General features: G+C 37.7%; 2 protein-coding genes across 6 annotated transcripts in view; both read right to left on the bottom strand.

The window, feature by feature from the left end:
* The window catches only part of LOC129765260 (UDP-glucose 6-dehydrogenase), a 66,180-nt gene extending 61,166 nt beyond the window's left edge, over positions 1 to 5,014 (bottom strand). Inside the window, exon 1 of one of the 5 annotated variants that reach the window (XM_055765373.1) lies at positions 4,880 to 5,014. Coding sequence is in view for 2 of the 5 variants with exons in the window: in XM_055765375.1 (XP_055621350.1) it covers positions 4,880 to 4,972 (93 nt within the window). In the remaining 3 variants the exon portion in view is untranslated. Of the gene's footprint in view, positions 1 to 4,726 lie in introns of all 5 variants that reach the window. The other 4 variants (XM_055765375.1, XM_055765374.1, XM_055765376.1 and 1 more) reach the window with 4 other exon arrangements.
* A 6,897-nt stretch (positions 5,015 to 11,911) lies between these two features.
* On the bottom strand, positions 11,912 to 23,608 carry LOC129770547 (uncharacterized). The gene is made up of 2 exons (XM_055773447.1): positions 23,380 to 23,608; positions 11,912 to 12,289 (listed from the first exon to the last, which is right to left on the bottom strand). Exons 1-2 carry the CDS (start codon positions 23,470 to 23,472, stop codon positions 11,987 to 11,989), a joined length of 396 nt encoding a protein of 131 aa, XP_055629422.1. The 5' UTR covers positions 23,473 to 23,608; the 3' UTR covers positions 11,912 to 11,986.
* Positions 23,609 to 23,915: the final 307 nt, after the last annotated feature.

Genomic DNA, 23,915 nt, shown 5'->3' with positions numbered 1-23,915 from the left:
GACAAAGGGTCATCATGTATCATTTTTAAACACAAGTCTAAATTAAGATTTCCATAAATATAAGCCTAAGTCAAATAAATCTATGACTACAAAAATATATTATAGATAAAAATAGCATTTTCTCCGTCGCCACGTTGTCCGGAACATTGTTTATGATACCTTTATAGCCAGATGATGTATATTGAGTATTCTATGGTCATGAGTGCTTTTTGGGAAGTTAGTGTGGCTGCTGTAGTCAATTGATCTCATTGGGTGCTAAGTTCTGGTTATGTATAGGAAAGGGAAAGGAGAATGGGCAAGTGCATTCGAGGAAATGAAGCGAGTTTCTTAGGAAGACATATATAGGGAGCATGGTATTAAGATTTCTACTACTCAAGCTATCATAATTTTACATATGTGGGCATACCCTTTCCAACCTCTACATCAGCAGCCAGTTAAATTCTTTAATAACATTTTTTTACATTACCAAACAACATACTCGTAATTATGATAGCCTTGACCACAATTTCATAAATTGTTAGTAGCAAGACCTACACGATAAAAACGAGAATTGAGCACGAATTAATTGCGCAACATATTATACAATAACTGATAAATGCCTATTATCGGTAAATGGAGAATAATTCATTATACGCATCAACTCACATTGTGAGCTAACGCCCGAATTCAGGCAAAAAGATTGCTCGTTACGTCGAGTAGATAAGCGAGTGGTAAGTGCGATCGAAAGAAAACATACCCATTTTAATCGTCAAATTGGGCCTGATTCTTACACTTCACGGTGGAAACGAAATAAACGGCACGCCATTGAACTACGTTTTACGAGTTAGTGAAGTGTCGAAGATAATATTGAGTTTTCAGGCAGAATGAGCACTTTTGAAAAAAAAATCATTAATGAAAAGAAACTTCTTCGTATCAAACTGGTATTCAGTGTGAGGGGAAAACTTTGTTTTCTTCATGTGATATAATATCTCATACAAAAATTTCATCTGAAGATAATTTGATATTATAATTATATGTTTAGTGGGAAACTAATCTCGTATCCAGATGTCGACACCGTACCGTTGTCATCGCGGATACGTTTCATTTCGTTTCCACCGTGAAGTGTATTCGTAGTGTATTCGAGAATCAGGCCCATTGTTAACTTTTTTTATTCACTATTCATGTTTGAGGCAAAAAAATGCTGGATAAATTTCCTGTCTAATATATTGGCGATCTAACGCAAAACGTAAACGATCGGTGAGACATCTGGATTTTGTTTTTTGAACTAAGAAAATGATGCTAATGTAATCTAAAACTCAAAAAACAAATTACGTATATTTTACTTCCGGGCTTTCCAAGGTAGTTCTCACATGCAGGATTCGTGCATTTTTCTACTTGTGTTTGATTGTGCTCTCGAATTTCCTTCTTTAATTCAACCATTGTCAACATTTTTATAGTTTTCACCACTGAAAGAGGTAAATAAATAACATGTTACGAGGGTCACTATTTATATTTCGGGAATTGGCAACACTGATGTCATGTGAGTCCATCTGACGGTTCCATCGTAAAGTTTGACATTTTTGACGATATACGTACTCAGAACATTTTGTCATACGGACGCTATTTGTTTATTTTATATTTAGTTCAAAGTTTGGTCTCGGCAAAAAAATGGAACTGAATCGTGAACATTTTCGTGCGATGATTTTTTACGACTTTCGACGTGGATTATCACAACAAGAGTGCGTCAATCAACTTAATTTGACTTTTGGCGATGAAGCTCCATCAAAAACCACTGTGTATCGCTGGTATAGTGAATTCAATCGTGGTCGTAGTTCGCTGTCCGACGAGTTTCGTGAAGGTCGTCCAAAATCGACTGTAGTGCCAGAAAACATCGATGCTGTGCACGAAATGATTAAGCAAGATCGTCATGTAACCTATTGTGAGATTGAGGCATCCCTAAGCATTAGTTCCACCAGCATATATGCGATTTTACATGAACACTTAGTTGTGCGAAAATTATGTTCACGTTGGATCCCACATAATTTGACAATCGCTCAAAAAAAAAAAACTCGTGTCGATTGGAATAAATGCTTTGAAAATTGGTTTAAGCGCATGCAAAAGTGTATCGATCATCGTGGCGAGTACTTTGAAAAACAATAAAAATATATTCGCAGCTTAACTATTTGTTTTTGTTCCTATTCCCGAAATATAAATAGTGACCCTCGTATATATAAAATAGCGCAGAATTAAATTTCTTACAAACTCATCGCAATCAAATATTCTTTTATGATTATAAGGGTGCTCATACACTGTTTGACCGAAGCCAAATATTTGACTCTTTTTGACAGATAAAATTTGGTCAACGTGTACTGATCAAATATGTTTCACACAAAACACGACAAGCAAATATTCAATTATTGGATGCCTAAAATATTTTTTCAGTCTGTTCTTCGAACCAGTCGGTACATGGTTAGGTTACCTTGAATATTTCAGTTGATTTTTTCCATGTTCGGTGTTTGATATTGTTTACTACTGTTGAAAATTGAAGAGTGGCAAACAAAATAGTTTTTGTACTAATATCAAATCAAACCTTATCTGTCAAAAACTAACAAATATTTAACCTCCGGGCAAACAGTGTACGGCCACCTTAACATTGTAATTTATGGAAAGAACTACAAACCTTCCATAAGCTCACATGGCAAAATTTAAAACCATCATCACTTTCACCGCAGCGCCGCCTAGGTGTAGATTTGTACGTTAGATCGCCAATAACTAGTATATAACACAACATATGTCGCATATGATGATTTTGAGTAATATGCGTTAGAAAACTCTTAATGAATCGTAACATTTTTCGTAGAGTGACCCCCCTATATGAAAATCAAAGACATGGTCCTATGCCAAAAAAAAATGGTCAGAGCGGAAATCGAACCCAAAATGATAGGTTGGTTGAACCCTCGGCAGTTGGAGTCACGAGTATCGTACAAATACAATTTCGTTATGTTTGAGCCCGAGCCCAAAGTTTTATAGCAACTTAGTGAATGAATTTTTGATATTCTGCTTGGCATGAACCCACCGTGCAATTACTACAATCATCAGCAGCTAGGATACGAAAGATCAGCCCATAAACGATCGATCGCTTTCACGATCGTCGATAGGGCCGAAGATAAGCAATAGAGAACAGGAGATGAAATATCTATTGCGATAGATAGACTTAAGTCAGTTGAAAATAAACTCTCAAACGCAACAGTCACATCTTGGAATCAAGTCAGTTGTTTGAAATAAACTCTTAGTTATAAATCCACAAATCGCGTTTTCTGAATGAAACCGAACCAATAGAAGTGCATGTTCAAACAGAAATAATAATATCCATAAACAGCCAAGAAAGAAAAATCCTTGCCGGTTGAACTTAATACGAGGACTGTATAATAAATAGTACTTATCATACTGCCTTGCACGTAGGCACCTCACCTAGACCAATCAAATCACATGTAAATCAAACAGCTGTAATAGCATAAGCTGTCATTCGATTTTTGATAAATTGATGTGAAATTCTGAGCGAAGACCAGAGGTACAGCTTGAGCCATATTGCCAAATTTTCTAGAGCCAAACTTAAAAGCATTACATACAAGACATACTACTGGTTTCTACATGCATATGAAAAATTTATGATTAAGCGAATAGTATCACAGTTCTGAGGATATCTTCGTTCTCTACTACGAAAGTATATTTGGATGATGAAAGAAATTCACGAGGGATTGATTTTTGAAGATTTTACCATAACATCTGTCACGTTCCTGTTCAAAGTTCTGTTTGGCGACATAGCTTTTATGGTTTCAACATTAAGAAGCGTTGTTTTCGTTTACGCAATATCGTAGGTGGTACGAATTCAGAACTGTTACGTTAAAAACTAGCCTCCATCCGTTGCTGATGATTACTAATATCTCTTAAATGAAGACATGCTTTCTCCAACAATTAAGAATTGTCTTGGCCATGTCCTTACAACTACTAAGAAAAGAGAAGGAATGTTAGTTCAACATTTACTTAAGAGAGATGCAGAGAACTCTACGACCTCTCATAAATGTCTCGGGAATTTAGGGACGTGTTAGTAGGGAAGGTAAACCATAGGATACACTCAGCTGATGTTTCTGGCGTAGCTTGTTATTACTAATAATTAATAATTATATCACTAATACTATAACTATTATTATTACTATCACTATTACTATTACTTATACTATTGCTCATCATAGATCCTTCCATCTTATGGGGTATTACCAAAAAACAAAACATGATCGATAAGCTTCACGAGTGTCTCACATCCAAGAACTTTGTTTTCCATTTCACAATTTGTTTTTGGCACGGATATCCGTATTGTCCACTCATCTATCTGAACAGAAAATTTTTCACTGGGGCTACATGGATTCTCTTGCAGGAATAGACTTCAATACAATCCATTTATACAGTTGTGCTTCCCTTAGACTAGCGTTCAATTTTCCGATGTATTCCAACATAGTATCGTCAAACAAAGTTTTGCAAAACATAGGCTGCTGTATTTTATTTTAATTAATCAGACTTTTAGGAACACTTTGCACCTCGCCAATCAAAATTACTGCTTTCCTTTTATTCAAATAAATCGCGTTTTCACATCATTACATTTTTATGGATACTCAAAGGACAGTACAAATTGATAAAAAGTTGGGGCAAGATGGTCGAAAAAACGGTACGGGTTTCAATCCAAACTTACTGTTATTCTGCAAATACATGGCAAATGCAAATGCATTCCATGTAAATTGTTTACTCACAACTAATGATACATCAATGAGAACTCTGAATACAGCAAACATAACATATAACGCGATATATACACGAGACGAAACGGCATTCACGAAAACATTACCTTCTGGGTCATATTACCAGGTGCTGCTAAGTGCAGTGATTGAATATGATTACTAGCGAACGAATTTTCAGCACTAATTCTATTTTTTACCATCACATGCGATACACAACACTAACATCGGTGCAAAATCTGACAGACGCCGAATCGCTCTAAACAGCTGATTATGACACCTTCTGTTTTGTGTCACCCTGTTACGTAAACATTCAAGTTGAAGCAAGTTAAAGGCTGATTTAGACGATGCCAGTCAGCGCTCTAGTTGAAGTATCCAGTGAACAGAGAACAGACACTCTGTTCAAATTACTTATACCAGTATCGAACAAGTAATTGGCCTCTAACTTGAACAGTTCAAGTTACTTGTACCAGTATCAAACAAGTAATTGGCCTCTAACTTAAACAGAGTGTCTGTTCTCTATTCACTGGATACTTCAACCAGTGTCCAGTGAACAGAGAACAGACACTCTGTTCAAGTTACTTATACCGGTATCGAACAAGTAATTGGCCTCTAACTTGTGTCACAGAGTGTGTCAGAGTGTCTGTTCTCTATTCACTGGATACTTCAACTAGAGCGCTGACTGGCATCGTCTAAATGAGCCTTTAGCAGCTGAGAGAGAGGAGCCAGCTGAATGACAGATAGTTTGTTTTCTTCTTATTCTTTTTACGCATTCTCATCAAGAAAATTCCAATCTGACAATTTCAATCAAGCAAGTTGTTGTCATTCATTTACGAGAAAAGTGTTCAAACTTGACGTGAACCTTTGTTTGTGAGTACATTTGTGCGTTTTTATCCCCGATTTGATTTTTGATGTAGGACTGCGTCTAACAGAAATATATGGGGGGTAAAAAATTTGAACACTGATCATGTAGGAAATAATAAAAGATGTACCAGGTAAGCCCACATCATGGCGGCCAGCAACATCGGCCCATTTAAACAAGTTTTTTTCATTTTTGATAATTTCGATATAGTTGTCCTAACGAATTATTTCGATGATTTCTAAAACAATAAGAAAACAAATAAGAAGCAAACTGATTTTTATGATTTGTTTGTCGGTGGAGATCTTGTGTGAATTTATGGGTGTTTTTGGCTCATTTGTGACTTTTTCCGATCGTTCATTCAGTTTTCGCGAATTCTTTCATTCTTTTACTGGTTCCAGGTCGACCTATTGCTGTAAGCTCAATAAATCGATTTTTGCAATGTGGGCGATGATTGTATATGATGCAATTTGAATATGCAGCGTATGTGGAATATATTAAATAAGTGCTAATCTTCCAATGAAAAGAGTTAACATTGATTTCTCTCTGGTGCATTTTAAGGGGATTTTGTTTGTGTCCGATGGAAATAATAATAGGTTGACTAAAACGGATGCTGTGTCTGCATTTTTAACAGGTAGTGATCACGATTCGGATGAAGATGAGAATTATCCTACCAGTCTCTCGTCATATTTACCATGCTATTCCTGCCCATCACTGATGAACCATTCATATACAAATTCTAAATTTGACATGCATGTAGCTTATCAAGGCAATAGTATCACTGAAGATCCAATTGAATTGACCGATAGTGAAGGTGAACCAATTAGTTTTGTCCAAAAAACTAAAAGGGTCAAGATTCTTTCTCCCTTTTATGTGTGATATAATTTGTATACAATTTCCCATAGACAACATATCTGTCGCTTCCAATCAGTCTACATAAATGTTGCGCTCACTCTGCCCTTCCTGCCCATCTGCTATTCCTGCCCATCACTGATGGACCATTCATATACAAATTCTAAATTTGACATGCATGTAGCTTATCAAGGCAATAGTATCACTGAAGATCCAATTGAATTGACCGATAGTGAAGGTGAACCAATTAGTCTTGTCCAAAAAACTAAAAGGGTCAAGATTCTTTCTCCCTTTTATGTGTGATATAATTTGTATACAATTTCCCATAGACAACATATTTGTCGCTTCCAATCAGTCTACATAAATGTTGCGCTCACTCTGCCCTCCCTCACAACACCCACTTCCCGTTTGTGACATTGATGAGTAAACATTGTTTGTGCGAGTGTCGAGCAGGAATGAATTGTCTTTCTCAAGATACATTGTAATATTACGTTGATCGCGTTGATCGGAGAAAATACAAAAAAAAATGTATTTGACCGCAATATTTGATAAACTCTTTCTGAAAAGAACTGGATTTGATTTGCTGAAAACACTATCTGGTTTTCTCTCGTGTTGTGCGTTATGTGTGGCGATGGTATTTTTTTTCGAAGCTGCTGCAGATTTCTATGGCTTTGGCGTTTTCGGCTTGCATGCAGTGTTTTTTAAGGATTTGTTTGACTTTTTCTTCGGGCAGCCACACCAGCAGTAGCAGCAGCTTTCTTCTTACTGGTCGCCTCCTTCACAGCAGCAATTTTTTTTTGCAGCAGTAACTGTTCCAAAATGATCTAACCGATGTACAATTATAATTGAGTGGATTTCCGAGCTGGCACCTGCTTATATACAGATTTTTGTGATTTCAATTGCTTGCTTTCGAAACAATTTTTGAGCTATTGAAACAAGTTTTTGGATCAATAAGTAACACACTTATAACGCGTAGACATTTTATATTTCGAATGAAGCGGTTATCATACCATTTCTTTCAATCGGCGAAGCGGTTTTATTGTTCAAAATCCTGTTTCTCCAATGTAACACTCTCGTTTTTGAAGCTTTGAACTTATATTCCAGTATACAAATGAAAGATGTAGTCCGACGTCAAAATTATTTTTACACAAAATGTCTTGCCAAAAAATTTCATGTTGAAATTTTCTACATATTTCAATACTTCCCCTTCCCGTGACTGGTTCGCGTTGACATAAGGGTGATCACAACAAACGTGAGCTGGCTCCTCTCTCTCAGGTTAGCAGTCAATTTTCAGTGCGCCCTCTATGTGTGGAAAATGTAAGCATGTTCAAACAAACAAGAATGCATACAAGTTTGAAACACGAGAAGAGTTGTGTTTCCGGTTTCTTTGAATTTTTGGGTCTAGGTCAGTTCAGTATCAGTTTTGTTCCAATGGTTGCAATACTTTAACACGTTGAGACTCGTGTCGGTCCTTCGGGACTGACATTGAGTTTTTCGTTAGAAAAACGTTGATCAATGGAACTGACAGTTACAAAATAAGAAAATATAGAAAACATTTCACGATATGTCACTACTTTCTAGTAAAATTTCTGACTATTTTCTCATTATATAATACATATCTTTGGGAGCGGGTACCTTAGAGGCGAATGAACTGCAAAGTTTAAAGCCTCTTAAAAACAAAGAAGAAGAAGAAGCGGGTACCGACAGTGATAAGTGCGATTCACATACAACATCCATGTCACGTTCACGACATGTTACGTCAACTATTCTCCCATGCAATTCATAGACGGCTCGCACACCGGAGCAATAAGCAACTAGCAAAGTGCAATACGCAATATACAACAGGCAACATATTTTGTTGTTCTTCGCATACCAGAGCAATAAAAACCCCTGACAAACATTCACATATACCAGCAACGCCAAGTTTGCCGTCGGCAAAATAAGTCCAAAAGAATAGTTAAAGGAACGGTAACGGAATATGGTATGTGTAGCGCACATATTGTGCAAAAGTTTTTGATGCCGGGTGAATGGAAAGCGTAGCAACTTAACCCAACCCGTACGGCATCGTATTACCAATCATTCATATAGGATTTTCAAGCTATTCCTCAGACATTTTGTTTCGCAACTTTCCCTACAATAGCGTTAAACAAGGCATCGCCAACGTCGCATAGCTATTCTAGTACACTATGGCCATCCCTGACGAAATGGCTTGCTAGACTTACACCGCTAGGTGGAACATCTTGTTGGCTCGGGCAAACCTCACTCACCGAATCCAATGGGGGGTGCTCCGGTTGGGGTATACCAGCACTATCTCCTTGGTATATTTCTCGTACCTAAAGGGTGTGTCACATCAAATTGCATCACGGAAAAAACGCTGTAGAAATTCGCCCAGTAGACCGATCCTTTTGAAAATTTTAGACAGTAAAATAAAAACTATTAAACAACTTTTGGCATTTTCTTTTTATTCATACTTCGAGCCCAAGCCCGTATGCTCGCACCTTCCTCTTTACCCCGTCCATAAGGTTCTGTACAACGTCAAGTTGTAGTTTTTTTTGAACAGAAATCCATTTTCTCTTGAAGTCCGCCTCCGATTTGACAACTTTTGGGTTCTTCCGGAGGGCCTGCTTCATAATCGCCCAATATTTCTCTATTGGGCGAAGCTCCGGCGCGTTGGGCGGGTTCATTTCCTTTGGCACGAAGGTGACCCCGTTGGCTTCGTACCACTCCAACACGTCCTTTGAATAGTGGCACGAAGCGAGATTCGGCCAGAAGATGGTCGGGCCCTCGTGCTGCTTCAATAGTGGTAGTAAGCGCTTCTGTAGGCACTCCTTAAGGTAAACCTGCCCGTTTACCGTGCCGGCCATCACGAAGGGGGCGCTCCGCTTTCCGCAAGAGCAGATCGCTTGCCACACCATGTACTTTTTGGCAAACTTGGATAGTTTCTGCTTGCGAATCTCCTCCGGAACGCTGAATTTGTCCTCTGCGGAGAAGAACAACAGGCCCGGCAGCTGACGAAAGTCCGCTTTGACGTAGGTTTCGTCGTCCATTACCAGGCTATGCGGCTTCGTCAGCATTTCGGTGTACAGCTTCCGGGCTCGCGCCCTCCCCACCATGTTTTGCCTTTCGTCGCGGTTAGGAGCCTTCTGAACCTTGTATGTACGCAGGCCCTCCCGCTGCTTGGTCCGCTGGACGAATGAACTTGACAAATTCAGCTTATTGGCGACATCCCGGACCGAACTTCTCGGATCACGTCTAAACTGCTTAACTACGCGCTTGTGATCTTTTTCACTGACGGAGCATCCATTTTTGCCGTTCTTCACTTTCCGGTCGATGGTTAGGTTCTCGAAGTATCGTTTTAGTACTCTGCTGACCGTAGATTGGACGATTCCCAGCATCTTACCGATGTCCCGATGTGACAACTCCGGATTCTCGAAATGAGTGCACAGGATTAATTCACGACGCTCTTTTTCGTTCGACGACATTTTTTCAAATTTACGAAAAATTGACAGTGAAGCATGGCCAACGTGATCTATACACTCTTATCTGATTATAAGCGAAAGCTGAAGATATAATTCCTAAAAATTAAATTTCTACAGCGTTTTTTCCGTGATGCAATTTGATGTGACACACCCTTTAGATGTGTCTATAATGCTGTATTGCATACTACCAGGCGCAGGAAGGAATAAAAATGTGAAGTCACCCTGCCATCGACGGAAATGACTTCACACATTCTTGCTGTTCTGGACCTTGGTATTATTCCGAGATTGCTCCCTTTCACTGGGCTCGATACCAGTGCCACGCTATGGCCACCATTGTCGATGGGGATTGCTTCATGCATTGGTACCGGGTAGTTCTCTTCCGAAGCTGGTGTTGGTTAGTTTCGATAGTCAGTGTAATGTAATGCTGTCTTGCATACATTAAGGCGCAAAATGAATTATTGAAAAAAGAGGAGCCATCTAATCAAGACGCTTATTTCTTGACCAAGGAGGCTCTCTTGTTTCTTTCTTTTCATGTCCTATTCCTACCATTCTGCACCTGTTCCGAGGGCACGTATTTCCCATCATTTGCTACAACGTACCTCCACCTAACCTTGAGCTGGTCTATCTCCCTAGCAAAGAGCGAATCTGACAAGCTGCTGAAATACTCCGTAAGGAAGTCTATGACCTCCCGGCTACATTTGAATACCCTATTCTTCATACGATTGTGCATTGACCTGATAATCTGGTGGGCTTAGGTCGACGGGTACGACGGATGCACTAATACCTAAATACCTCAAATGTTGATGTCTCAAACAGCAGCTTAGCTCGAAATGAAGTACCGACTTTCAGGGCCGCCACAGCATTTTACTAGATAATTTATATTATTTATAAATAATATCCGTGGGGATGAATAAGCGAATTGAATGAAATAATTTCGCAGTTTTACATTAACCACACATTAACCGCACAATAATGCTAACGAAAGTATGTTGAGTCGACAATGAGTGCGAGTGTTGGTTTTGAGATTCTCAAGAATTCGAGGATCGCGTGAACACGAATTTTGACGTGGCCTCACAAGAAAAGTCTAACGATGTCAAATCGCATAACGAAATCATCAATAATATGATATCGAATATCGTGTTCGTGTTCTTTTGGAATCCAGATCATAGAGAACATCAAGAAATGCTTTTTTCGCAGAGTTCATAGCGGAAGACAATTTCGATGAAGAGAATCGATCAAAGCAGATATGTGCTATTGAAAAGTAACGCAAGATATTAGTTTTAGTAAAATCAACCACAAATTTTTTTTACTGTTTTTTACTTTTGAATACATCTGAGTGAATCACCCTCTACAACTAACCGAGAATCAACTTGAAGTCCATGAATGCTAAATATTTGTTCAGCTGAATTAAAGTCCCAGTATGTTTAGTATAGCGATGAAGTTATCTTAAATGACTGTATCATTGGTTTTTGTGAGAATGTTGATGAATGTATATTGTATATGATTAATATAAAATGTTTGAATCAGTAATTAACAAATAGCACTGGGATGTTGTGAGCAAATCAAGAATAATCAACATTTTGGATGATGTCTAAGGAATTACAGATTTTGAGTATCTTAAATTCCAGCGTAGTGTATCATGAGTTGTGTGCTGTAGAAATGAAATCATCCTAATTCGTCATGTTGTTTTTCAATTCTTAATCAGGAGTTTTTGTTGTATCTCAGATTATTACTCGTTCAAGTCCCTGCAATATTCTCTTAGGTGCAAGAATTCCGGCTCTTTGCACAGGAAAAAAAATACCTTGACATGTTTTCGATGAGAAACCAACCAAAAAATCTAATAGTAAATCGCATTTTTTAAGTTTTTTCATGATAATTTTTTTTATAAGAATCCAAGATCACTAGAGAGTATGGGAAATTGCAGAGAAAATAAAAACACGTGTGCTCGGTTCGGTAATAGAGAAAGAAATTACACGTTTATTGTATATAGAGGAGAATATAGGTTTACAGTACAGTGCAAATTCAATTTAATTAAATTCATCGGTTACACTGTCAATAGAGAGCCTCTGAGATTTTTCAAGGTCTGGCCATCCTGGAAACGTGATCTGTGGAATTCCAAAGTTGTTGCCGAATCCCTGTAACGGGTTCACATTACCAACACCCGCGTTATTATACGAGTTTCCCTGGCTACTGGACGAAAGGGCGTTTCCGGTCTTATCAACTTCCGCGTAGCTCTGGAAATGTTCCCCCGGTGTTTTGTTCGGCACGCGTTGTGTCGTTTCGGCAGTTATCTTGCCGTAACTGTCCAGACATTTGCGTGTCACCTCGATCTGGGATGAAGTAAAGAATGTTCAATGTTTACATTTACATTTAATGGAACAATAATTAATTATATTTCGAGAATAGTATACTGGAGTGAATGTTCATACAAGCTAATACGTACTACTATAGCTTTTTTCAATAGATCCAACGTTTCTAGAAAAAAAAACACCTTCCTTATGTTGTATTGCTGGCATCTTTCGAATCAGAATTTGATCAAAACGAATGAATATTTTCAAATTGGTTAAGTCGGACATACGAGTGCACAAGTGGAAACTTTCTCTGGCGAAAAAGTCTTCGGATAGTCTTGAGAAGAAAATTGTTTATAACGAATGAACCAGTTTTCCTCTAAAGAAGTGTAATTCCGTTTCAAATCGGAACAAGTTATTCAAAAAAAAAACGATGCATATTTGACTTAAATCGGATCGTTTTAAATGTTTCAAAGTCTTTAAGATTAAATAAAATAAATGATTTTTTTCCATAGATTAATATTTGAGAACACGAAAGTCGATAACGTCAATGTTGAATTGTAAGCCAGTTTGCCACATTTATACAATCCGATTGAATTTGACTCGATCGGATTCCAGATTGCAAAATTGAGATCCGTTCAATTAATTCTAACTCCATCTAGTATTATTTTTTTGGTGGCAATCAGAGCACGAGCAACCTCAGTGAAGATCGAGTATACAATCGCGAGTATATATTGAATCGTACCAATACTGAGAATAGTGTCTTTAAACGGTTGTTTCCCTATGTTAGGGTGACGTACAAGAGCGGTTAACCCGGAGCGCCCGCTTTAAAAACCTTAAGAATGGTAGCCCCCCTCGATACAAGGTATCGCAGCATAGGTTAGGAAACGTCTTCGCACGTTGTATTAGACACTGACTAATCTGTTATGGCTCTTTAACACTAGAACTACCGAAACCGTCAATTTGACGGATTTCAAATTTCATGGTCACAAATTTTATATAATTTTTGTGTGTTGTTCTAACATTTTATGATGACTTTTCATGAGATGTAAGGATAGGTTTTTATTCATATTCAATTTCTGTTTATCGGCTTTAACTTCCATAATCAGTACCACCTATACCTATTTTCACCGAGACCCGTCAAATTGACGAATCTGCCAATTCCAAAGTTTATAACAATCTATGCATCATCCATGGAATGATGGACATCAATACGTATTTGCATTCAATTAGACATGCAATTTAGGAAATTTAGACTGTAAACAATATAGAAAGTATGATCACTCTATGATAACAAAATTGTTATAAAAGAGTAAATAAGGCTTCTCCACAGGATGATGTTGAATAGGAGTCTAACTGAGAGTAAAACTCAGACTCTTTTCTCTTTGAGTTTGCAAAACCAAGAGATTAAAAAATGAGAATTTTATTCCATTGTTATAACGTGTATTTTTGTGTCCAAAAAATGGGGACCTTCTTGCAGAAATCGATTTTCAGAAATCATGAGATTCATTCGTTTCGACAAAAAAAAGCGAACGGAATGCTCGATTACAAACTGATAAATTTGGATTAGTTTCTGAAACGTGGAAATCATTTATTGAGAACAGACAAGCTTGTTACAAACCTGACCAAAATAAAATAATAGACGAGCAACTGTTTCCTACAAAGGCAAGATGCAGATTTCTGCAGTATATGCCAAATAAATCGGACAAGTTTGGAATCAAATTTTGGTTAGCTGTAAACGTGAAGAGTTAATATTAGGCTGTCAAAAAAGTCCTGCGGTATTTCCGCGAGGTGTCGTTGTAAGCGCGTAGTTCTAGTTGTATTCATTGTATCGAGTCATACTATAGCTTGTTGGAAAGGTATTTTTGTGCGCTACAATATAGTCCTTGACAGTGTTTTGTTTGGTTAAGTCGTTCGTGAGTTATTGTGTCGCGAATATGGAGCAAAATAAAGAGAAAATCCGACATATTTTACAGTACTACTATGACAAAGGCAAAAATGCATCTCAAGCTGCCAATAAAATTTGTGCAGTTTATGGACCCGATACAGTTTCCATTTCCACCGCACAACGATGGTTTCAACGTTTTCGTTCTGGTGTAGAGGTCGTCGAAGATGCGCCACGCTCCGGAAGACCTGTCGTCGAAAATTGCGACAAAATCGATGAATTAGCCGAGAAAGACCGGCATAGTAGCAGCCGTAGCATCGGCCAAGAGCTGGGGATAAGTCATCAAACCGTTATTAACCATCTAAAGAAGCTTGGATTCACAAAGAAGTTCGATGTATGGGTGCCACACACGTTGACGCAAAAAAACATATTTTACCGTATCGACGCATGTGAATCGCTGCTGAATCGCAACAAAATCGACCCCTTTCTGAAGCGGATGGTGACTGGCGATGAAAAGTGGGTTACTTACGACAACGTGAAGCGCAAACGGTCGTGGTCGAAGCCCGCTGAAGCGGCTCAGACGGTGGCCAAGCCCTCATTAACGGCCAGGAAGGTTCTGCTGTGTGTTTGGTGGGATTGTCAAGGAATAATCTATTATGAGCTGCTTCCCTATGGCCAAACGCTCAATTCGGACCTGTACTGCCAACAACTGGACCGCTTGAAGGTAGCACTCATGAAGAAGAGGCCATCTTTGATAAACAGAGGCCGCATTGTCTTCCATCAGGACAACGCCAGGCCACACACTTCTTTGGTGAAGCGCCAGAAGCTCCGGGAGCTCGGATGGGAGGTTCTTTTGCATCCGCCGTGAAAAATTTCTCTATTGAAAGAAAAATTTTAACGCTTTCGCGTGAGTTCTGTTACAATACTAAAAAATTTATTCAAAAGTTTCACAATATATACATGGTTCCTTAAACTAAGATTGACGAGGAACATCTCCTCTCTCTCTCTTGAAAACCGATAACATATCGGTTTCGTTTAGATCATCTACCTTCCTTGTCCCTTCTTCTAGCGTATGGTAACGTGCAGTCTGAGACGGCTGCACTACCCTAAGAAAATACCTTAAGTTTATAGCACCTCGTCGGTGCGCCTATCTTATTCTTGGATTTCCCCTTTCCATCCTTCGCTCTAAATAACATCCTTTTATTTTATTACACCCTGCTGGTGTATCTGGCTGAGCGCAGCTAGGGATGGAAAAGGGTAATAAAAATGCATCCTAAATGATGCATGCATTAAATTGTTTACCGGACGCTATTTAAATATTCGTCCATTCTGAATTTATGACCGGCAATAATTTCGAACTACAAGCGTTTTCTAGCCTAACAAAACACTTGAGCTCTTACATCTTTTAATTGCCTTACATTGGTCCTTTCTAAACGTTTCTATACCTCGCTTGGAGGTCTTTTCTAAATATAATCTCAAATAGTGCTTATCTTATGGATCTCTAACTCGATTCGCGATAAGCCTCAGCTGTCCGTAACATTCCGGACTCCGTAAATCTACTACATAGATTTACCAAATTCTTCAGTATTATCATTCTTTTCTACATTTTAATTTAAATTTTTGATAGTCGTTCTACATGTTCTAAATCATATACATTTGCTTGAACATATTTCCATCTGTAGCTGTATCGCTTTATTCTGTGTTTTATTGTGTGATTTGATTTCACTCACATTATTATCTTTTCCTTACACTTACACTTACAAGTTTATACTAGAAAACATAACTTATTATTTGTTTTATTAATAATAGTATTTTTTGTTTCATTTTTATTCTGCATACAGTTATGCAAACTAATCGTAAACATTCGTAAATTTCGAATAATTGCTCTCACTAGTAATTTGATATAACCGTTAATTATATAAACTAACTTCAAGTTTCTTTTTGGAAAATTATTCATTGAGGTTCAGTGTTATATAATATTTTCCATTAAAGGAAATGCAAATTACATTTTCTTTTCTCTTATAAGATTTTCTTTCATCAAACACAACGTTCTATTTTAATGCTAAGTTATCTCGTTGCCAAGAAAGGAATCTTGAATCCAACATCCCTTTGCTAGTTGTCTTGTTACATTGCTGATATTGTTTTTCTCAAAACATCCTTTTGAAATAATTAGTCAATGTGCTAATCTTTTGGTAGTACAATTACCGTTCCTTCAGCCAGTATTAACATTAAAGTTTGTCTCTGAATACTAAATCCAATTTTAAAGCCTCAGTTCTCATGTAACTGTTCCGACTAATCATATAATACGACTGATCGTAGCTCACATAAACTTTTTCAAGTCGTTTTCTTTATGCATGCAACTCATGCTCTCATAGTGTGATATACTTTGAAATACATTTAAAAATTTCATTCAATTTTTTTTCCTGTTACTTGTATTCAAATAACTCATAATGTCATCTACATTGTATAGTTAACCATCTCCAATCTTTCCCTCAGTTAAGACTGGAAGCTATGCTTTTAATATTCATTTGAATAATGCATTGATCATATTCTCAGCAACTCACATGCTGAGCTTCGCAAACCACTTGTTTAAAAAATCTTTCTTCAGCATCTCACATGCTGTATTTCATCAACCGACTTACTGGTGATGTTGTTACTCTCAGCAATCCACTTGCTGAGTTTTAAGCAATTCACTTGCTTAAAAAAGAAACTTTTGGTTTTGACCCCTTCAGCAAATCACTTGCTGAAGGTTAAGCAATCCACTTGCTAACAAATCAGTCTTCCAAATTCTTCATAGCTGTATTTTTAATTTTTTCTACCATCAACTAATTTACAGTTGATATCGCTCCTTTCAGCAATTCACTTACTGAGCTTTGAGCCAATCATTCGTATAGAAACTGGCTTCAGCATATCACTTGCTGCGCCATAATTTTTTCTTTAGTGGTCAATGTATATTTTTCAGCAGAATACTTGCTATACTTTTAACCCATCAGAGTAATGTTTTGAGCATTCCAAATGCTTGACGCTTGACCAGACAGTCTCTTCTTTTTTGCTCTAATTGATATTTTGGACCTTACAAGTTATCATTTTATTGGGTCCATTTTATAACGAAACAATTGTATCTTAAATTGTATTAAAGTCTTTCAGCAGCTCACTTGCTGAACTTCAAGCAAATCATTTGCCTAAAAATATTTTCTAATTAATTCAGTTAACAGTTTTGTTAAATTTCCATTTTAAGATTTTCGTCTTTATATTTTATCAAGCTTAAGATTTTCTATACTTTATATAGATATAAAGAATATCAACATATTACAAACGTTGAAAAACAAACTTTCCAACCTCTATATTAGAGAGTTTATAGTTTTGATCTACGGTAATAATTTCCCTATCTGGGCCATAATTTTGCAAATTGCGGAAACATATAATGAAAGAATCCGAACTCATATCTTGCGCTAACTCAAGATGTATTGCTCTCGTTGTCATACAGGTAAATAGACGCCCCTAATACTTAGGAAACAGTCTTCTAAAGATTTGAAAGTTATTCAGAGCCATAATTTTTTTGGTTATAAGTAGTCCTATTTTATACGAATCTATGGCTTTTAACTATAACGATCGCATTATTTTATATGTGTTGCCCTATGACTAAATATTGTCAACATGTCACAAATTTTGCAAAATAGAATATTCATCATATTTCGTTAATGATGGTACAATAGTGTAACTCGCGGTTACAGAGTGGAAGTCGTTTTTGATACGACGTCGAGGATACTGGTAATCTGGGGTACAGTATTTATCGAGATTTCCAATACTATAATTATCGACTGAATATGATTTTCTATTGTGGGAATTATTTCTCCTTGGAAGAAATGAAGATTCATTTATAAACAATTCCTTTGGTGTTATTTCTGGCGCTACCTTCCTCGGAGGCTCAATAACACAAATCTCTATATTTGTTGAGTTTTCAAATTGTATGTTAGCATCTTGTGATGAATCATCCATCTTGATGATAACACTTTTGGTTTTACATTGGCTCCCAATTTTTGGGATGAACTTTGCACTTCTAAGGAATTTTTTAAAACCTTCACGCCAGGCTTTCGTCTTCAAATAAAATTTTGCTAATATTTTTGTTCTATTTCTGAGGACTACTTCCTCTACTGCTACAGGTGGTTCTATTTCTTCAAACCGTTTTTCAGTTGGGTATTTTATTTTCTGTTCAACAATCAGTGTTGCAACAGAATTCTTAATTAATCCAGTAGCTGGCCTTTCCCATTCTGGATCTTGAAGGTTGATAGATAGTTTTTCTATCTTAAAATTTTTAGCGTTTCCATTATTGGAATCCGCTATTTCTTTATTTGCAGATATCTCATCCGCCCTGACTTCATGCATCACGCATGGTTTTTTCTTTTCCGCCATAATTCCTCTTTCTGTGGAGGTTTTCGTATTTTCTTCTATCACAGCCCATACATCTGTGATGATACCCGTTTTGCCTATTGCGGGCAAACTATTCTCATAATCAGATTCGCGTTTTGCGACTGATATGGTTTTAAATGGCTCTTTCCTCACTGGGAATGAGCAGCCATCTTCACCGCTCTGAGGACTAACATCTCCTAGTTTTTCATTCATTTCAACTTGTATCACTTCAAGTTTGTCTTCATCATCTGAATCTTCTGACTCAGATGAATTGTCATTTTTCCTCCTCATATACCTAGCCAACTTAGGGTTCCACGGAGGAGGTGCAATTAATCTGGTTACTTTAGATGATTCAAATACTTTGTCATCTGAATCATTACCTTTCCTCCTGCAATCAACTAGATCAGGATTCCAAGGAGGAGGCATTTTTAATTGATGGCATTCCTCTGAGTTTCTAAACTCAGATTCAGAATTGCCATTTACTCGCCTATGCAATTCACTAATTACCCTAAATGGAGGCGGCTTGGTTGGCATATCCTCCTTATAATAATTTCCCCACCCACTAGGATATATGCTAGTAGCGAGTATTCCTATTAAGTCACTTATTCGCACTTTCTTCGAATAATTATATTCTAGATCTGTGCATTTGACACAGATCCACCGATCACCCGTTAGAGGGGCTTGCTTTAGATTAGTGCAACTCAAGTGGAACCATCGCTCACACTCGCAACAATAAATCATCTGTTCCTCATCAGACTCGTGACATAGGTGACAGTGACCCTTCACATTACGTGTGAAGTATTTAGTGGTAATCATCTTGTATGTGTTTTCCATATTCCTACTAATTTTATTGTTTATATTTTAATGTTGGCTCACTTGACCGTACGAATTTATTCCTTTATCATTTCTTTGCTCTCTTGGCCCCTATTTTAAAAACTCCCATGGTTGCTATCGCAACCCCTATAATTCTTAATATAGATTAATTCTATACCTGTTTTTCGATTAACTCATCTGGTGCTGGGATACTACTGCTGCTGCTGGTGCCGACTGGTTCTTGAGTGGTCCAAACCTTCTGGCTCGGATTGTTCTTGTCACTTCTGATAGTGCCAATGCTGGTGCTGCTGCATCTAATGCCACCGCTTGCTTCTGGTTCCGCTGGTTGACAGTTCCTGGTATCTCTAGCGATGGTCTCTCCGATTGTGCCGAGGATACTGCTGCTACCTCTTGCTTCTAACTCCACGACCACGTGCTGCTGCGGCAGTTGGTCATATTTATAATAACTGCCTTCTGGTACTTGAATTAACATATATTTATGTGTGTATATAGCATCCACTGCTTTAGTAAAGTTCGCGAAACGAATACACTCTTTAGGCATCCACTGCCTTAGGAAAGTTCGCGAAAAGAATACACTCTTTAGGCATCCACTGCCTTAGGAAAGTTCGCGAAAATAATACACTCTTTAGGCATCCACTGCCTTAGGAAAGTTCGCGAAAATAATGCACTCTTTAGGCATCCACTGCCTTAGGAAAATTCGCGAAAATAATAAACTCTTTAGGCATCCACTGCCTTAGGAAAATTCGCGAAACGAATACACTTTTTAGGCATCCACTGCCTTTTGATAAAATTCACGAAAGAAATGCACTTTTTAGGCATCCACTGCCTTTGAGAATTCACAAATTCACACTTCTCGCATTCACTGCTGAGAAGATTTCACGAACATCACCTCTGGCATCCACTGCCGAGAAGAGTTCGCAAATTAACACATTTTGTACTTAAATAAAAGGAAAAACTTGCTCCTCTCTGGAGCCACCATGAAAAATTTCTCTATTGAAAGAAAAATTTTAACGCTTTCGCGTGAGTTCTGTTACAATACTAAAAAATTTATTCAAAAGTTTCACAATATATACATGGTTCCTTAAACTAAGATTGACGAGGAACATCTCCTCTCTCTCTCTTGAAAACCGATAACATATCGGTTTCGTTTAGATCATCTACCTTCCTTGTCCCTTCTTCTAGCGTATGGTAACGTGCAGTCTGAGACGGCTGCACTACCCTAAGAAAATACCTTAAGTTTATAGCACCTCGTCGGTGCGCCTATCTTATTCTTGGATTTCCCCTTTCCATCCTTCGCTCTAAATAACATCCTTTTATTTTATTACACCCTGCTGGTGTATCTGGCTGAGCGCAGCTAGGGATGGAAAAGGGTAATAAAAATGCATCCTAAATGATGCATGCATTAAATTGTTTACCGGACGCTATTTAAATATTCGTCCATTCTGAATTTATGACCGGCAATAATTTCGAACTACAAGCGTTTTCTAGCCTAACAAAACACTTGAGCTCTTACATCTTTTAATTGCCTTACATTGGTCCTTTCTAAACGTTTCTATACCTCGCTTGGAGGTCTTTTCTAAATATAATCTCAAATAGTGCTTATCTTATGGATCTCTAACTCGATTCGCGATAAGCCTCAGCTGTCCGTAACACGCCGTATAGTTCGGACCTTGCACCAAGTGACTACCACCTGTTTTTGTCCATGGCGAACGAGCTAGGTAGTCAGAAGTTAGCCACAAAAGAGGCCTGTGAAAATTGGCTATCCGAGTTTTTTGCCAATAAGGAAGCGAGCTTCTATAACAGGGGTATTATGAAGTTGGCATCTCGTTGGGAACAAGTCATCGAACAAAACGGCGCATATTTGATTTAAAACAGATTGCCTGCCATTTTTTTTTTGTCCCATTTATTTATTTCAGGCTCATTGACATTTTAGCTGTAACAGAGCCGAATTTTAATCGTGTACATGTCACATATTTATCATATCTATAATTAGCACATTACACAGTTGCCATTTTTCGGCGTTAGAGTATTCCCTTCTATACCATTCCATATGGTACACACATTTACACAGTAGCAGCCATTTAGGCGTAAGAGTTTTCTATCTGTTCTTCCATTATCCAGTTAGACCGGACAGCGGAGACAGTTGATTGATCATTGTTGAGTTATTTATAGAACAGCAGCCCGATGTGTCTTGCAGAGCAGAGCAGTTGTATGGATGAATCGATCATATTTCGACCGTGGATCGATCTCCATCGCTGATGATTGTTGCGTGGACGTAGTTATTCTGTAACAACACAAAGATGGTCAATGAGGGCCCTGAGTTTCGAACTCACGATCGATCGCTTACTAAGCGAACGCGCAACCAATGTGGCTACGGAGGCCCCCTTAAAACAGATGATTGTAACTAATTTTATGAACAAATGAAAATTCAAAAAAAAATACCGCAGGACTTTTTTGACAGCCTAATATCTTATAAATGGCTTCCCCTACTTAGGTAAAGATGAACTTAGACCATCAGGGGTACCATCGAGCGAATTTGTAGTATTGAATCTACCAAGCAATTATGTGAACTGTGGAAGAAATATCACTATAGATATTTTTTTACAAATATGGAACTCGCAAAAAAAACAAGTCTTGTTGGAACTGTGCGATCAAATAGAATAGAATTTTCAGGAACAGCTAAAGTGGTGAAAGATAACATGGCTCTTCACTCTACAAAACTCTACAAATCAGATAATATTATTCTGACAATTTATAAAAGTAAACCTCGCAAGAAAGTACTGCTTCTTAGCTCTAAGCATAGATCCATAAAAATAGATTCCAATAGAAAACAAATACCTGAAATTGTATCGTTTTACAATGAAACCAAGTTTGGAGTAGATGTAGTTGACCAGATGGCACGCTAATATAGCGTAAAAGCAGGGTAGATGTAGATGGCCATTGCAAGTGTTCTACAATATTTTGGACTTGGCAGCAATCAATTCGTCGATTTTATCTAAAGAGACTTGTGATGGGAAAATAACCAGGAATCAATTCTTGTTTCAATTGGCGATCTAACGCAAAACGTAAACGATCGGTGAGACATCTGGATTTTGTTTTTGAACTAAGAAAATGATGCAAAGATAACCTAAAGCTCGAAAACAAATCACGTATATTTTACATCCGGCCTTTCCAAGGTAGTTCTCACATGCAGGAATCGTGCATTTTTCTACTTGTATTTGATTGTGCTCTCGAATTTCCTTCTTTAATTCAACCATTGTCAAAAATTTTATAGTTTTCACTAATAGGTAAATAAATAACATGTTATATATAAAATTGCGCAGAATTAAATTTCTTCCAAACTCATCGCAATCAAATAATCTTTTATGATTATAACATTGTAATTTATGGAAAAAACTACAAACCTTCCATAAGCTCACATGGCAAAATTTAAAACCATCATCACTTTCACAGCAGCGCCGCCTAGGTGTAGATTTGTACCTTAGATCGCCAATTGGAAGAAACACTTTCCAATGAATATAAGTGCTGCAGAGAACAAGCTTCATCCAAAAACAACTAAACAAAGCAATGGATTGTACTACAGAAAACTCAACTATAAACCCCAAGAACGAAAATCTTGCCGAATACAATTGTGCAACAAAAACAGAGCGACGTATACTTGCAATACATGCAACAAATACGTTTGTGGCATGTGTTCATCCAGAATAACATGTTTTTGTAGACATATAAATGTAAATATAAACCGTTGTGCGGTAGAACTAGGTATACATCAAACGTCGGTAGTTCTAGTGTTAAGCTTTTGACAACTAGACGCAGCGAACCGAATCCTTGCTCCGAATGATGATGATTCGGTTAGTGCTCCAAAGCATGATATATTTGTCAAAGCAAGATAACTCAGAACATAATTGGTATTTCACCCAACAACTTCGTGTAAACCGTACTAGCTTTCTTTTCTCAGTTAAGAATCTGGAAAAAAATTAATAATAATTTTGAACGCACGAACCGTTTTCAATTCTGGCGTAGGAATCTCCGCTTTGAACGGAGGCCAGCTGGTTCGTCCCACGAACTGATGCTGCCTGTACACTACACATTCCATGGAGTAAGAACAATCCAAAGCACAGCGAAAAAAACATTTTTGTTCCTGTTTTCGTCGCTTGTTTTTCTGAATGCTCACAAACAAAAAAATATGATGAGTTCTGTAGTGCTAAAACCTTCTCAATCACCCACGATAGTTGAACTCGAACTAACATGTGGTCAGTCAGAGCTCTTTTAAATCATCGGTAGATACTACTGAACACTTGTCAACATTCACAGTTAATTCAACAATCTATCGTCAGCTGAAATAACATATGATAATGATGATGGTGATCCCACCCGCACGAAGGTGTAAACTGAACAGTTAATCCTATAGATGGATCTAGTTCTGATGCAAACTCACATTGGACCAAAAAAAAAAAACTGGAAGTGGATTATACCTGTGATATGACCGCAATGTAGACGAAAGACTGTCGCTGGCTCGGTAAACATTTGTTTGAAGTT

Source organism: Toxorhynchites rutilus, chromosome 2 (assembly GCF_029784135.1).
Source record: "Toxorhynchites rutilus septentrionalis strain SRP chromosome 2, ASM2978413v1, whole genome shotgun sequence".
Taxonomy (NCBI): Eukaryota; Metazoa; Arthropoda; class Insecta; order Diptera; family Culicidae; genus Toxorhynchites; species Toxorhynchites rutilus.
This window is presented reverse-complemented; position numbering and strand designations above follow the sequence as displayed.

Coding starts and splice junctions, on each gene's coding strand:
- LOC129770547 (XM_055773447.1), bottom strand. CDS start 23,472: ATGGAATGTGTAGTGTACAGGCAGCATCAGTTCGTGGGACGAACCAGC. Junction 12,290..23,379: donor CTACGCCAGAATTGAAAACG/GTTCGTGCGTTC, acceptor ACTTCATCCCAG/ATCGAGGTGACACGCAAATG.